Source organism: Populus euphratica, unplaced genomic scaffold (assembly GCF_000495115.2).
Source record: "Populus euphratica unplaced genomic scaffold, PopEup_1.0 scaffold76.1, whole genome shotgun sequence".
NCBI classification, from domain to species: domain Eukaryota; kingdom Viridiplantae; phylum Streptophyta; class Magnoliopsida; order Malpighiales; family Salicaceae; genus Populus; species Populus euphratica.
Window position 1 is genome coordinate 180,745 of NW_011499890.1, and position 14,164 is coordinate 194,908.

The 14,164-nt window shown below is 33.0% G+C and overlaps 1 protein-coding gene and 1 long non-coding RNA gene across 3 annotated transcripts; both read left to right on the plus strand.

Moving 5' to 3' along the window:
- Positions 1–1,510: 1,510 nt before the first annotated feature.
- On the plus strand, positions 1,511–6,140 carry LOC105131013 (zinc finger CCCH domain-containing protein 55-like). 2 transcript variants are annotated; one of them, XM_011033760.1, is made up of 9 exons: positions 1,511–2,761; positions 3,298–3,480; positions 4,299–4,478; positions 4,563–4,651; positions 4,792–5,049; positions 5,122–5,257; positions 5,404–5,589; positions 5,686–5,741; positions 5,832–6,140. In XM_011033760.1, exons 1-7 carry the CDS (start codon positions 1,791–1,793, stop codon positions 5,573–5,575), a joined length of 1,989 nt encoding a protein of 662 aa, XP_011032062.1. In that variant the 5' UTR covers positions 1,511–1,790; the 3' UTR covers positions 5,576–5,589; positions 5,686–5,741; positions 5,832–6,140. The 2 variants fall into 2 exon arrangements, with proteins under 2 accessions (XP_011032062.1, XP_011032063.1); XM_011033761.1 differs by having other exon boundaries at positions 5,700–5,741.
- Positions 6,141–12,019: 5,879 nt separating this feature from the next.
- On the plus strand, positions 12,020–13,777 carry LOC105131012 (uncharacterized). The gene is made up of 3 exons (XR_843345.1): positions 12,020–12,249; positions 13,071–13,131; positions 13,242–13,777. It is a non-coding gene; the product is annotated as an uncharacterized LOC105131012 (long non-coding RNA).
- Positions 13,778–14,164: the final 387 nt, after the last annotated feature.

The following is a 14,164-nucleotide window of genomic DNA, read 5'->3' on the forward strand; positions in this document are numbered from 1 at the left end:
AGCTGGGTGGGCATGCCTGGACAGCGGCCCGGAGGTCAAAAAAAATACAAAGTCACCGCCTTGACGCGGTTGGTTTTAGACCGGATATGTTCACGATAAGTGACAGGTGTGGATGAAATTGACATCGGTTTGTTCATAAAATAACGTATCAATAAAATATTTTTTTATGAAAGCATTGTTCCGTGAAAATAGACGTTGATGGTTTATTCCATGCCTGATATTTAAAAATATAATATTAGTGCACGTAATTCATTAAATTATTGTTAGTATTATACTTGAAAACTATATAAAATTGAATAGTATTTTAAATATCTGATTCACAGTGATTTTAATGAGAATTCAAGTCTTTTTTTTCACAAAAAAATTATCGAGGAGCAACGTAATAAGAGTCAAGGTGTTTGAGTCTTGAAGGGCGAGCTAGCATGTATAAACAAGCTCAAGCGCGTGTGGCACGCCGTGATCACTTCCTCCAGTGTTCTTTTTTTTTTTATTATTATTGTTCAATGAACGAATAACAAGTCGTTTGTTTTTTATTTATTTAAACAAGATAAACGACATGTTACCTGTATCTGTAGATATTCTCTGTCGAGAAGCTGAGATTTAGTGACCGGAAAGTCAATGGCGAGTTTTCTAACCTTTAAAGCTTATTTTTTAATATTTTCACACAAAAAAAATCTTAATAACCTCCCATCACTCATCAACTAGTAAAAAAAATTAAAATTAAACCAAATAAAAAAAATTACATCTCAAAACATTGACAAGGAAAAAAAGCTATAATTTATCTTTCTATTTTTAAATTTGTCTTTTCAAATTTTAACCATAAAAACTATGACAATGCTAAAATTATTAAATCATATCACAGAGATGTTTGGTGTTATAGTTGGATCATAATTTTGAAAAGTTTTGAATTTTTTTAAATTTTTTTATATTTTTGAATCATTTTAAAGTATTAATATTAAAAATTAATTTTTAAAATATAATTTTTACTATACTCTAAAACACTCCAACGAAATTTCAACACATAAAATATCAACAACATATCACATGATGATTCAAGAGAGTTTGGCAATAAATTTAAGTCCATCCATGATATAAAAAAACAAATTAAAAAAAAAAGAAAAAATAGCTTTTATAAATAAGATATATGGCCTTCCATCCCAACCTTAATTCCTACTATATTTTTAAAAACACTCAAAAAACTAAAAAGAATAAAATTTAATCATCATACTAAAAAATAAATAAAAAACGATATTCTTATATTTATATTCATACTGTATAATCATTGAAAAATGCTGACAATAATAAACCTAGACAAATGCACAGTAATAAAAAGTAAAAAGAAAAATAATAATATTATTTTGGTTGCATAGTATACTGTATAATATAATGATTAAGGTTCCTATATTTTTATCCGAGCACGTGGTCCCGATAAGGCTCCATGGCCGATTCCCTAATCTAATAACAACAATAATGGAGAAGCATAGATGGAAGGACTCAAAATGAGAAAGAGATCTTTACAGAATAAATAATACAGGAAAAAGAGAGAGATTTTCACTCTCCAAGTCCAAGCCCGCTTCTTTCACTTCAAAACCCTATTTCAAGATCTCCCTGTTTTATTCTCTGGGCTATTTAAGCAAACAGAGAAAAAACAAAACAAAAAAAAAATAAAAAAACACAAAAACCTCACAAACCAAAACTTCCACACGCACGTCCTTCTCCTTTTTATGTCTTTCTTGAAGTTATTGTAAACCACCAACACCAACCAGGGAAAAAACCCTAAAAAAACCACCATGGATACTCATGAGATAACTAACATACTGTTAACTAAACTCAAGAGTTTAGATCCAGAAAACGCTGCTAGAATTATGGGTTTTATTCTCATACAAGTCCCTTCTGAAAAAGATTTGTTACGTTTAGCCTTTGGCCCTGAAACCCTTTTGCAAAATGTAGTCTTTAAGGCCAAAATCCACTTTGGACTCTCTACAAACACGTTTTCTACACCTTCTACACCATCTTCTCCGTTGCCTCTCAATCCCATAGCAAGGCCTTGTAATAACACCAATCCCTTTTCACAATCCTCTCCAAGAGTCACAAATAATGGTTCTTTCCTTGATTTTGGAAAAAACGCGCCTCCAAATCCCTGGCCTGCTCATGGGTTGCCAAATAATAGTGACACTAACACTTCAATTAGCCCAAAGTCCAGTCCTTTTTTGTCCTATGATAATATACGTTTTGGGTCTGTTTTAGTGCCACCATTCTCGAGGAATGGTAGCAATGACGGTGGTGATTGCAGTAATAATAGTGTTGACTTCCCTGATGAGTATCAATTAGATGATTATCTTTCGTTTCTTGACGACCCCTCTTCAAAAAATGAGGGCTTTATGGACCAAAGAGCTCAATTGGGTGGTTATCCGGTTGATAATGGAGATAGCCATTTGCATAGAAGGAGATTTTCAGAGAGTGATGCGTGTTTTGGCGCTGAAGATGGGGGGTTTGGTCTTGGGTATAAGCCTTGTCTGTATTTTGCTAGAGGTTTTTGCAAGAATGGAGAAAGTTGCAAGTTTGTTCATGGTGGTGAAAATATGGCTGAGGTTAATGGTGGTGGGGTTCTTTTGGGTTTACCAAGGGGAATGGAGGAACTTTATTTGCAGCAGCAAGAGGAGTTGATGAGAATGAAGGCTGCACAGCAACAGCAGCAGCAAAGGCTGGCTTATAACAAGTACATGAATTTTCTGTTGCAGCAACAGAATAAAACCGATAGGTATATTAAAGATTACTAATTTTGCTTTTAGCATGCTGTATGCTCGTATAACGTGTCATATTTTCGATTTCAATCAGTTCTACTGGTGGAATTTTGGTCTTAATTTGGTGTACCTGTTAATCTCGGGACATTATTGCTCACCTGAGCAATCCCTTATTTACATACAAGATGAGACCAAGGGTACGCAATAGGTTAAGTGTTTCCATCTTTCAGTTTGCTTTTATTGTTATTTTTTGGCTGGTCAAAGAAAGAACGAGTCTTTTTTTCGAGGGAGGTAGAGAAAAAATAGTCATAGCGAGGATATATAGATAGGAAAAAGATTAGAGAGAAATTCATCTTTTTAATTGAGCTAGTTTTGGTTTTCTTTTTCTTGTCTGGATGCTGTTCTAGTCTAATTGGATGATTTGATGGAACTCATTATGCATATGTTTCTCCGTTTAACAAAAAACACTTTTTTCTTATGAATTTGACTCGTTACTGGAGTTTTACTTCGGGATTGGGTAATGGTGCGATCTGTGGATGTCTGGTACTCGCAGATTGGGGGCAGCAGCAGCTATGATGGGTGACGAATTTTACAATTTCAGTCGGCTCCGTGGTGGAAGGAATGACTTTTTTGCAACGGGAATGGCTGAAAAGGCAAATTCAGCATCCAGACAGATATACTTGACATTCCCGGCTGACAGCTCTTTCAAAGATGAAGATGTTTCGAATTATTTCTGGTAAATAATCACTTTTCACTTGCCCTTCTCAAGGAATCCAGTTTGGTTATTATTGTTGTTTACTTCTACAAGTAGTACCTAGAGGTTAAGTGCTAGGAACTGATTAGATTGCCTGCAAAAAGATGAAAACATGTTTATACCAACGAAACTTAAGTATAATTTGTGAATTGTAAATGGTGGAAATTCCAATTGTTAAAAGTTAAGAATACTGGCAAACTTTACGTTGCCACTTGTCACAAATTTTTTCTTGGTTCAAGGGACGGCTTTTGTGATCAGTGCATTCCTCTGACTGATGATAGGGAGTAAAAAATAATATATTGCTTGAAGACTGTATGCCAGTGTGTATTTTTAGTTCTTCTCTGGAGGTGGAAGGAAACAATAGATGAGGAAAGAATACAATAATATATTTCTACCATTTCTGGCTAAAGATAGACGAGCATCTGATATTCATTCCCATCTGAAAAAACAAACAAACAAATGAAAAGCTGTTTGTCTATTTGAAGATGGAAGGGAAAATATATTGCTAAGCTGTGGAGGTGAGGGTTTGTAGACCATGTGCCAGTGTGTTCGGAGTCTTGTTCGGAGTTGGAAGAGATATGATCTAGAATTCCGAGTCTCTTGATGCATCTTGATAAATCAAAGAATGAAAATAGTGATTGCTAGTTGTATTTAGTCTCTGATATAGAGCTCTATTCTCTAGAAATTTTTGAAACATGATTTTGGAAGAGGCAAAAAATTGTGACATATCTTGCTTTATTTCTTGGTTGCTGCGGTCACTGTTGAGTATTGTATTTACAATGATTGCTTTATTTTTGTAGTTCTTTTGGACCAGTTCAAGATGTTAGGATTCCATACCAGCAGAAGCGGATGTTTGGATTTGTTACATTTGTCCACCCAGAGACTGTGAAGGAAATATTGGCAAAGGGAAATCCTCATTATATCTGCGAGTCACGTGTGCTTGTCAAGCCATACAAAGAGAAAGGAAAAGTAGCAAACAAGTATGGTATCTTTTCTCCGTTGATGTTTCCTTTTGTCTCTTATGTCTGGCATTAATGGTTTACTTGCCAATGAAACAACAACAGGATGCAACAGTTACTGGAGAGGGGGAATTTTTCACCTACTTCAAGCCCTTCAGGTTTTGATCCTAGAGAGCTACGTGATCTTCACCTTGGTAAGTAAAAAATAAAGAAACAAGCATAAAGTTTTGCTGTTTTTTGAAAATATTTATTTGTTTTGGACTTTTTTTTTTCTCACTTTTAAATCATACTTGTTTCTTTAATTATCTTTATTTAATCTCACTTCCTTCTACAGGAGCAAGAATGCTTTACAATACACCTGAAATTATGCTGAGAAGGAAATTGGAGGAGCAGGCAGAGCTGCAGCAAGCTATTGAACTCCAGGGAAGAAGGTTAATTAATCTGCAACTTCCAGACTTGAGGGGAGATTATGTACATCGTCACCAGCGTAGTCTGTCTGTTGGTGCTCCCATTTCCATGCACGCTCATCATACTCCCATCAATCAAGCTGACATTCTTACCTCCAATGGCAAGAACGAGATCACATTAGAAGGTTAGCATTTGAAACATATTATGTCAATGATGGAGAAGCTTTCCCACTACTAATGTAACTTTCTTTTGGCAGACAAAGGGAATTTATCAGGTGCCACTAAATCTACTTATATTGCTGCCATTGAACAGAATCTTCAGGATGAAGTGAGTGCAGCTTACATTCAGAACAATGACAATGTTAATTGCAAGGTGGAGAGCTTCACTGAAAGGTATCGAATTGCAGACTCAGGAAGGTTATTTTATATCAAAATGCCACTTTTGATTGTTCTTTTTTGTATCAAACTTCTTTAGATCTTAATTCTCCTCCTCCTCACTTCTCGTCATATTTCCTCATTTTCTGGTTTGTATTCTGTAGCCGTGGAAGCAACGTGGAACCCGATAACCTCACAAAATCATCTGAGAATCAGCACCCTGATTTGTGCCCTTATGCCAAAGCTAAAGAAAGCAATGAGTTATCTGTCTCGTCATGGTCTGAAATTGATGCATCAGTGCCCGCCACTTCTACCAGTGACGAGGCTTCTCATTGAGTTCCAATGCCAAGGTGCTATCTGCTTGCTATAATTTGACTCAATTGCAAGCGAATGTTATCTCTAATGGACAGCCTGTTTTCTGATTGGTTTTATTTTGGGATATGTAGCTAATGTTTTGGAGGTAATAAAGGTTAGTGTGGTCAAAGAGACCAACTTTACTAGGGTAAGCCACTATTCCTTCATTTGAGCTCTGTGGTTATCATCTGTTCAAATGATTTCTTTACGATGCTGAGTTGTTTGTTTGTCCATGCAGAAAAATAGAGAAGCACATAGAAGGAACTGTAGATGTATAGCCTATATGATTGATACCTGCACTTAATGGTAGAATCGCAGAGATTACCTCAGCTAGATAGCCATCCTTGTCACCAATACGATACTTACTAACAGCAACTGCATGTTACATACGTAGTGGACAGACAAACTAGTTTTAGTAGGGTTTTCTCTTTGCTACTTGCCCTTTTGTAGGTCATGTGCAGGACCACAGACTATATAGCTGGACTTTAAATATCATGCCTCTTTGTTATAATGACAATTATACATGTTTACAATCGTTTACCATCCTTGTCTTGTGATTGTTGAAGACTAACCATACTTTTAATCGGTGCCAAGAAGATTAGAATTCAATGCTCTGCTACCATGCGTCCAAGTTGAGTATGATATACTAATAATGTTTGCTACTTGGCTCTTGTTAATCAAAGTTTAGAACTTTCATCCGCGTTGGAATCATCGAAGTAAAAACGAAGCTTGAAAGATGTGATTTTGGAATTTGGTTTTGTCATTCAGAATATCAAGGCACGCTTTCAGGGAACGTATTTTTTGTCTCATTTTATTTCTTTAGGTCCGCATGTGGGGATAGGCCACTCTTGTCACATGGGTGCTGACAATGGATAAAGATGCCTCAGGGTATCCCGCTCATTTCCTTATCAGCTTTGTCGAAAGTGTTTGTCTTTTTTTATCATGGTTTCTTAATATTAGATCCCTACTGCTCTGGAAGTGTTATGTAGAATACAGTATTTCTGCATGTGCTCCTGGCTCTCCCTTGTCATCAGAGTTTTTCATCACAACTCCACATTTTTGAGTTCCATGAAGTCCCAGCATTGTTCCCCCATGAAAAATCTACCTGAATATATGTGATAAATGATGCATGTAGAGGATGTCAGAATTAGCGGCCCGAGGGGTTGTTTATCATTGACACGAGTTCTTTATCATTTACGATGTATCCATGGATCAAGGTTGACCATGGTGGCTGCTCTGAGCAAATTATTTAACCTGAGAATTTGCAATTAGTTTAGCTTTGCGAGCAAGGTGTCGAGCTAATTAATTTTCCATGATTTTTATTGTCTCCATCAGGCTAGCCCCAAGACTTTTCCCCTCATAGGATCATATTTGGATTATGTTAGCACTAGTTTTTTTTCTCCAACGTGCGCAGAGAAGACTATGGACCACCGTAGTTGACTGGTCGGTATCAATTTCATGATTTATACGGATATCTTGTCCTTTAGTCTTCAGATGGCTTTGACTGTCCTTGCCTGGGTGTGTTTCTGATGTGAACATGTCCTTTCTATGTAATTTAGTTGCCCACTTCTGGTACAATTACATCACTCCATTAAAATATCAGGTTTGCTTTTTGATTGTCAATGAGGTTAGTTTACAGGGATTTTCCAACCGTTCAGGATCTCTTGCTAACCTTGTTTTCGTCTTGGCTGCATGGTCACCTGCCTTTCATTGCCATGAAAGAAAAGAAATGCCATCGCTCTATCTACTTTGACAACTTTCTCCATACGTTTAAGAAACTGAATCATCTAATGCTACGTCCCTCATCTCCCAAAACAAGAAGAATGTCACTAAACATTGCTGGATGATACCCTCTTAACATCAACTAGAATAGGAGGACTGGTAAGAGTCAAGTAGTCTTCAAACGAGTCCCTGCATATTTTTGGGTTCCAGGGAAAATGACTACGTTTGAAGAGATGATTATTTAAAGCACTAGTCTCCAAACTAGGCAGTGATGAGCCCACCTGACGGCAGCACTATAACTGCGTGTCCAATCAAATCGGATAAGGCGGATTGGAAATTTGGCACCAAACCAAAGTTTCAGTGATGGGCGGTCTAGTTTTAGGTACTCTTCCAAACAACAGGTCCATCATCTATCATTATTCCTCACCTTGGGCCGAATTCGACCGAACCTTGTTGAGAAATAAATAACCTTCCTGAATTCTTTTTTTTTTAATTACACACATTTTTATTTTTGAGAATTTATTAAATTATTATAAATATATTAGAGCGATGCAGGGAGCACATTTTTTAAAATTACTTGGAAATATACCCAGTTCTGGTTGATGTGTGGAATGACTTGAGAACACCTTGTTCTTCGAAAGAAATCAAGAAAACAATTTCTTATTTTTGCAGATTTTGTTTTTCACACATCCCTTATTAGTTCATGTTAGCTTCAAGGAGGAAAGAAGCTCTCTTGTTTTCTTATAAAACCTCAGGGTGCAAGGTTATTAAACAAGGCTCGGGTCAAGGCTCCTGGTTCAATCAGTTAGTTTAAGTTGATTTTGTTAATACAAAATGATATGATTTTAATTATTTTTTTTAAATAAAACATTGTTGTTTTTTTATTTATAAAAATAGTCAAGCCAAACTTTAATTATATTGACTGATCTGCAAGTTAACCTATTACCTATTAGATCAGTGATCAATCATGTTTCATTATGTCAATTCCTACCGAATTTATTTTAAATTTTGATTAGGTTATGTTTTGAATTAACAAATCATTTAATTGTCATGCTAGAATATAGATTTAAAAAACATCAGTAAGATATATATTCACAAGCTATTAAAAAATTGAACACAAACTCTCTCTCTGTTTTTTGGAATAAATTAAACATGAACTTTGTAACCCTTCTTTGAAAAAGTTTAAACCACTTCTGATATGTTGCGTTTACTCGAATAAAGCATAGATTACCTTGCAATAAGTTTTTTTTTTATAGAAAAAAAGACTATTTCTAAATTTAGTTAAATTTAGTTGAAGGTTTCTCTCCATGAATTTATCTATAAACAATAATTAGAGTTGCAAATAACATAATTTATTTTTTCTGTTTCTATATGCTTTTAAAAGTATTTTTTACTTAAAAAAATATTAAATTAGTGTTTTTCGAGTGTTTTCTGATGATTTATATAATGACCTCAATTTTTATCTTACATAGTATTCCATGTATACATGATGTATTATTGTTGAAAGCAGTAATTCGTTTTTTAATTTGTTTCCATATAAATTTTGGTAATTTTTTTAATTTTTTAACATTAAATTATTGACTCAATCAATTTTCACAACCTCCAAATAAAGATTTCAACACTTTTCCATCATTCAGGACTTCCTTGTTTATAATAAACCAAGTATGAGAACAAACTTCCTTTTCTTCTTCTTCAACGTTACTCAAATGAATCAATTATTATATTATTTAAGAAATATTACAAATAATGAGATGATTAATCTAATTACAGCATGATTCAAGATCTATATATATGTATATATATATATATATATATATATATATAAAGTAAAATAAATCTAAAATATAAGTCCATATAATTACAGTCATGTGTTTTGAAAAGAAACTATTTTAAATACATCATTCATACTTAATTTATATTAAATACTTTTTTATATATATAAAATCACATTACATAGCAAAATATGCATTTGATTATAATAAAAAAAAACTACAAATACAAGATTTATTATTTGACATGGCATACAAGATTTATTACTTGACATGACACTGTGTGATACCCGGAAATTTGTATAACACCCAACACAATTAATTTATACATAATAAATATTTATTATTACATACACACGCCCTTAAACCATGCAGGTTGTATATAGTTTAAGGGCATACAAATATTTTTTTTAGTTTTGGCCAAACATTCATTCAATTACTACATTTAAAAATATCTCCAATTACCTATTAAACAAAGAACTAGTAATATGAATCTAAGAACTAGTTTCTTCAATTATCATTATCTTCAATTACCTATTAATTAGGGTAATATTATATTAACCATTATCATCATTCATCATTAGTTAGGATACTAATTTAATTAACGAAAATAACTAGTTTCTTTAATTATTTATTAAGTAGGACATTAGTTTCATTTACTAAGATAACTACTATATTTAATTTTCTATTAACCAGGCATTAGTTTTATTATCATGGTAACTAGTTTGTTCAATAACTTAACATTTATCAATGATCTTAAGATACATTTAAAAAAAAAATATTTATAATTAAATAATATTTTAATTTTAAAGTGTCAAGTATTTACCTAATGCTTGAACACATGAAATGATCTCTTATTGTTAAATGGGTTTTGCAATTTTACATGTACCAATAAGAATAATATCATTTACTATTCGATTCTCAACATATTTCGAAACTTAACTCCACATATAATTATTTTATTCTTGACTTAGAATGATATAGTGTGATTCCATATCTTTTAGCTAATCATTATTAAGTATTTAACCTATGTTTACAACTTTTTTCTTACAATTTCCATTATTAAATCTTATATTAAAAGAAATCTTAAACAAATTTTAAAGTTAGCTACTTCTAATTAACTTAATTTAATCGCTAAAAAATGATTATTAATATTGTAACCATACATGAAGTTATAAAATTCGGTTTCATGCATAGTTTGTTTATTCAAAAATCTAAAATACTAGGCTAACACATCAAAAAATACTCATTATTGCAATATCTAAAAAATATCTAACAAAATTTAATTTAACTTCTTCAATTATTAAATCATATCGGAAGTTCTATAACTTTAATTTAAATGAGATTAGTTTTATTGGAAGCTAATGTACCTAACTTCAACTTTCATGGAGAAACTTATTCTAATTTTCATTATTTTCAAGTCCTAAACTTATATGGAAGCTTGGTGATAAAGATGTAAAATTTTCTAATTTTTTCTTTTAACATACAATGAAATACTTTCATTTGTTTTCTTACAGTTCAATATAATTATTTCTCCTCTACGTAACTTATAATATCATTAACATTGTATCCTTAATAATTAACTAATTATTTTTGTCACATAGTTTTATAAATAACTAAAATTCTATCACTGAAAGCAAATTCATTTTTTCTACATTCCTTCATCTATGACACTTCAACATAACACAAAAATTTCATAATTCCCTACAATGTTTCTACTTTAAAGCCTAACCAATCTTTCCATCACAAATTAAACATAAGATTTCAATTTCTTTTCAATTCATTTTTCACATTTCAACACATGCTATAATAATTATAACCAAATAACATTCATATATTATTTTAAAAAATTTTCAATTTTTTTTCCTTTTTGTCGGTACCACCACCCTTTATAACATCATGATTTGTTTTTTTAATTGTTCATTATTGTAAGTTGTTTTCATTCATTTTTATCTCAACTACATTAATCAAAGCCAATTCTCATTTCTTTCAATTTTACTCATGAACCATGAACCTTAACGTAGAATTCATAATTTATATATAAATTTCTAGTTGTATTTAAATCTAACTTATATAATCAAGTCTAAAATCCATTACATGATAATAGCTTTGATCCTCAACCAATAAAAATTATTTTTGATACTTTTACTTTGCCCTTCTAGATCCACTTCTTTCCCCTCCAAATCCTTAATTTTTTTCACTTATTTTCCTTTAATTCTTGTCTTGAAGTTGTTTCCCTCACCACCTAAGCCTAACCTTTCCCAAACTCCTTTAATTTGTTGCCCAAACTCTTAATATTTACATATTAACCCCACTTGTTTAGTTATTTTATTTGTGTCCCAATTCTTTTTTTTCCCCTAACAATTAATGCTATATTTTTTTATTTCTTTTAATTTCATCTATTATCATTTAATTTTATATGTTTAATTTAATTTAACTCATTTTATTTCCAGATTAATATTTTAATGTTTTTTTTTTAAATTTAATTGGGATATCACAATTTTAATGTGTTTTTTTTTGCTTTAATATATTTTCAAATAAAAAAAATATTTTTTTTTTAAATCAACTCCATGATCTCAACAACTTTCTTGAAAGCAGGAAGCCTTGGGTATCGTAAGTTAGACAATTAGAAGAGTAACGGATGTAATAACAATAAATGACAATTCTCTGATTTCTTCGTAACACCTTTGTAGATATGAATTGACAGCGCTCTTGACTCTCTTGTGATAACAGAAGCAAAGTTTAGCTACTTGACAATATAACTTTATGAAGTTGCTCTTTCGCTTTTTGGAAACACATGTTCCTGTCCCTTCCAAACAAGCACTATATTCTGATTCTCGATGGTACACTGTTCGAGACCTGTGAGTCGTGATGAGTATAAGAGAAGACTTTAACATCAATGGCACAGCAAATATCAGTACCAGAACCCACGGCTAGGATACTGCTTCCATCAAAGGAAGATGCCCTCTTGTCGTTGTTTTTGGATTTTGCCTCACGGCTTCCCCATGTTCTACCTAGCTAGCTATACCTTCCATGGTCAGTTATGCTTGTGTATATAAAGAAGTTGTTCTATTCATTATCACACAATATTTCACACTAAAAGGGCCACCACAAAGAAAGGAAGAGTGCAGCTCTTTGCTTGGATAACACAGTGACACCTCCAAGGTCAGTCTATACAACATTAATGAAGAAGCTTTTCACTGTTTTGCTGAAATATTGAAGCTCTACGTATAAAACCAAAGATCAAACACCTTCTTTTTAATTCCCCCCCCACCTTCTAAATAACTCTTCTTCCTCCTCCTCCTCTTGTTATGACTTCAGAGTAATGGTTCCAAATGGAGGCTTTTGGGTTGATAAATGGGCTATGTGTCTAACAGGAGAATCCTGTCTCGACAAGCTGGGGACATGCCCCAGTTAGGTCAATAGATGGGCCGAGTCATAAGAATCAATGAGTTTTCTTCTCTTAACACACACTCAGTCCATTCATTAACAGGCAATTTCACATGATCTCTTATTAGTAGTAATGATCATACCATTTGCTTTAATTTTTGAGACGAAAGAAATTTCTTATCTTTAATCGCAATACTCTAAGAAACTGCGTTTAAATTTTCTATTGAACAATGACAGATAAAAACACCATTACCATGGAAAAACAGGGTTGAAAACTAAACACAAAAAACAGGTACATAGATCAGGAAATTGTAGGAAACCATTAGTCAGGCTGAGATCTTTCTTTTATGTCCATCTAACTAAGCCACATTCTACGAGGGGTTTCTGGCTTGATAATTGGAACCTGGTCGAAACACAGAATTTTTGGAGGCAGAGCGCTTAATATACATGTATTAAGAAACAATATTAAAGAGATGATGGAGAAAGTTGAAAAAATGTAATTTAAGGAACATTTATAGGGTGACAAATCCTTGGAAACATTTTATATCACGCTATTTTTATACCAGTAGTAAATTTCTTTCAGTTTGTTCCTTCAGGAATTAGCTTAGTTCTAGAGCATGGACAACAGCCGTGACCCCTCGAACAATTCCTTCTCAGGTGCCTCTTTATGCCTGCCTTTTAACGTTTAACAGGAAGGTGTGTAGATTAGTAAAATTGTCTGGCAATTGATATTTGTAATATTTGGTAACATTAGAGTCATCTTTTAGGAAATGTACGCAAAAACTCTTCCGAGCTGCAAGCACTGCAGACACAGCACGAGGAGAAGACCAGAAAGATTGAGGAACTGAAGAGTCAAATTGATTCAGTGAAGCTTGATCTGGAGAAGAAAATGAAGGGATCTTCAGGGGATAAAAAAGAAGCTTTCAAGAGCTTGAGTGAAAAATATAACAGCCTGAGAGAGGAATACAATGCCTTGTTGGGCGAAAAATCCAGGGAATAGTCCCCTAGAGAGCTGCTTCAATGTTGCATGCTCTTACAATTTCCGTATTATGCATCTAGCAGCTGCAAACTGATGCATTAGATCGTTAAATTTGCTTCATGTTCTGCTTAGTTTTAGTTCCCCAAAAAAATCTCCCATTTTGTTTTCACCCTTCTTCATGCAATTACAAATTGGGAGAAATGTTGTCTATCCCTACGACATCATTTTGTACGTATGCCATCTAAATATCTGCATTTTCGGCCATGAAAATCATGTAGTTTATCACCACAATGTCAGAGTATGTTAACGCGGGTGTTTTTCAAAGTGTACGAGGCTGTCAATATTATTAAAAGAAAAACAATAAATAAATAAAAAACATCGAAATTGAAGGAAAATGATACTGGGAGCATCAAAATATTATGAGCACGACAATTATTGTTCCTCTGAGCTAGTAAATCTAAATCAAGAGAACAAACTTGTCGAAGAATCTAAACCATGATCAAGAGAGCTAAATTCCCCCAAAAAGAAAAATCCTAGCGATTCAAATAATAACCAATATTTGTTAAATTAATAAATAATCCATATACCTGGTGGAAGAATGATGCTGTATTCAAATTAGGAGTAGCGCAAGGTGCACAAAAATAGTAAAATGGAGTTAAAAATGCTTTAAAAGCATCTCATATATATACATATGCAGCCATCCCTTTGCGT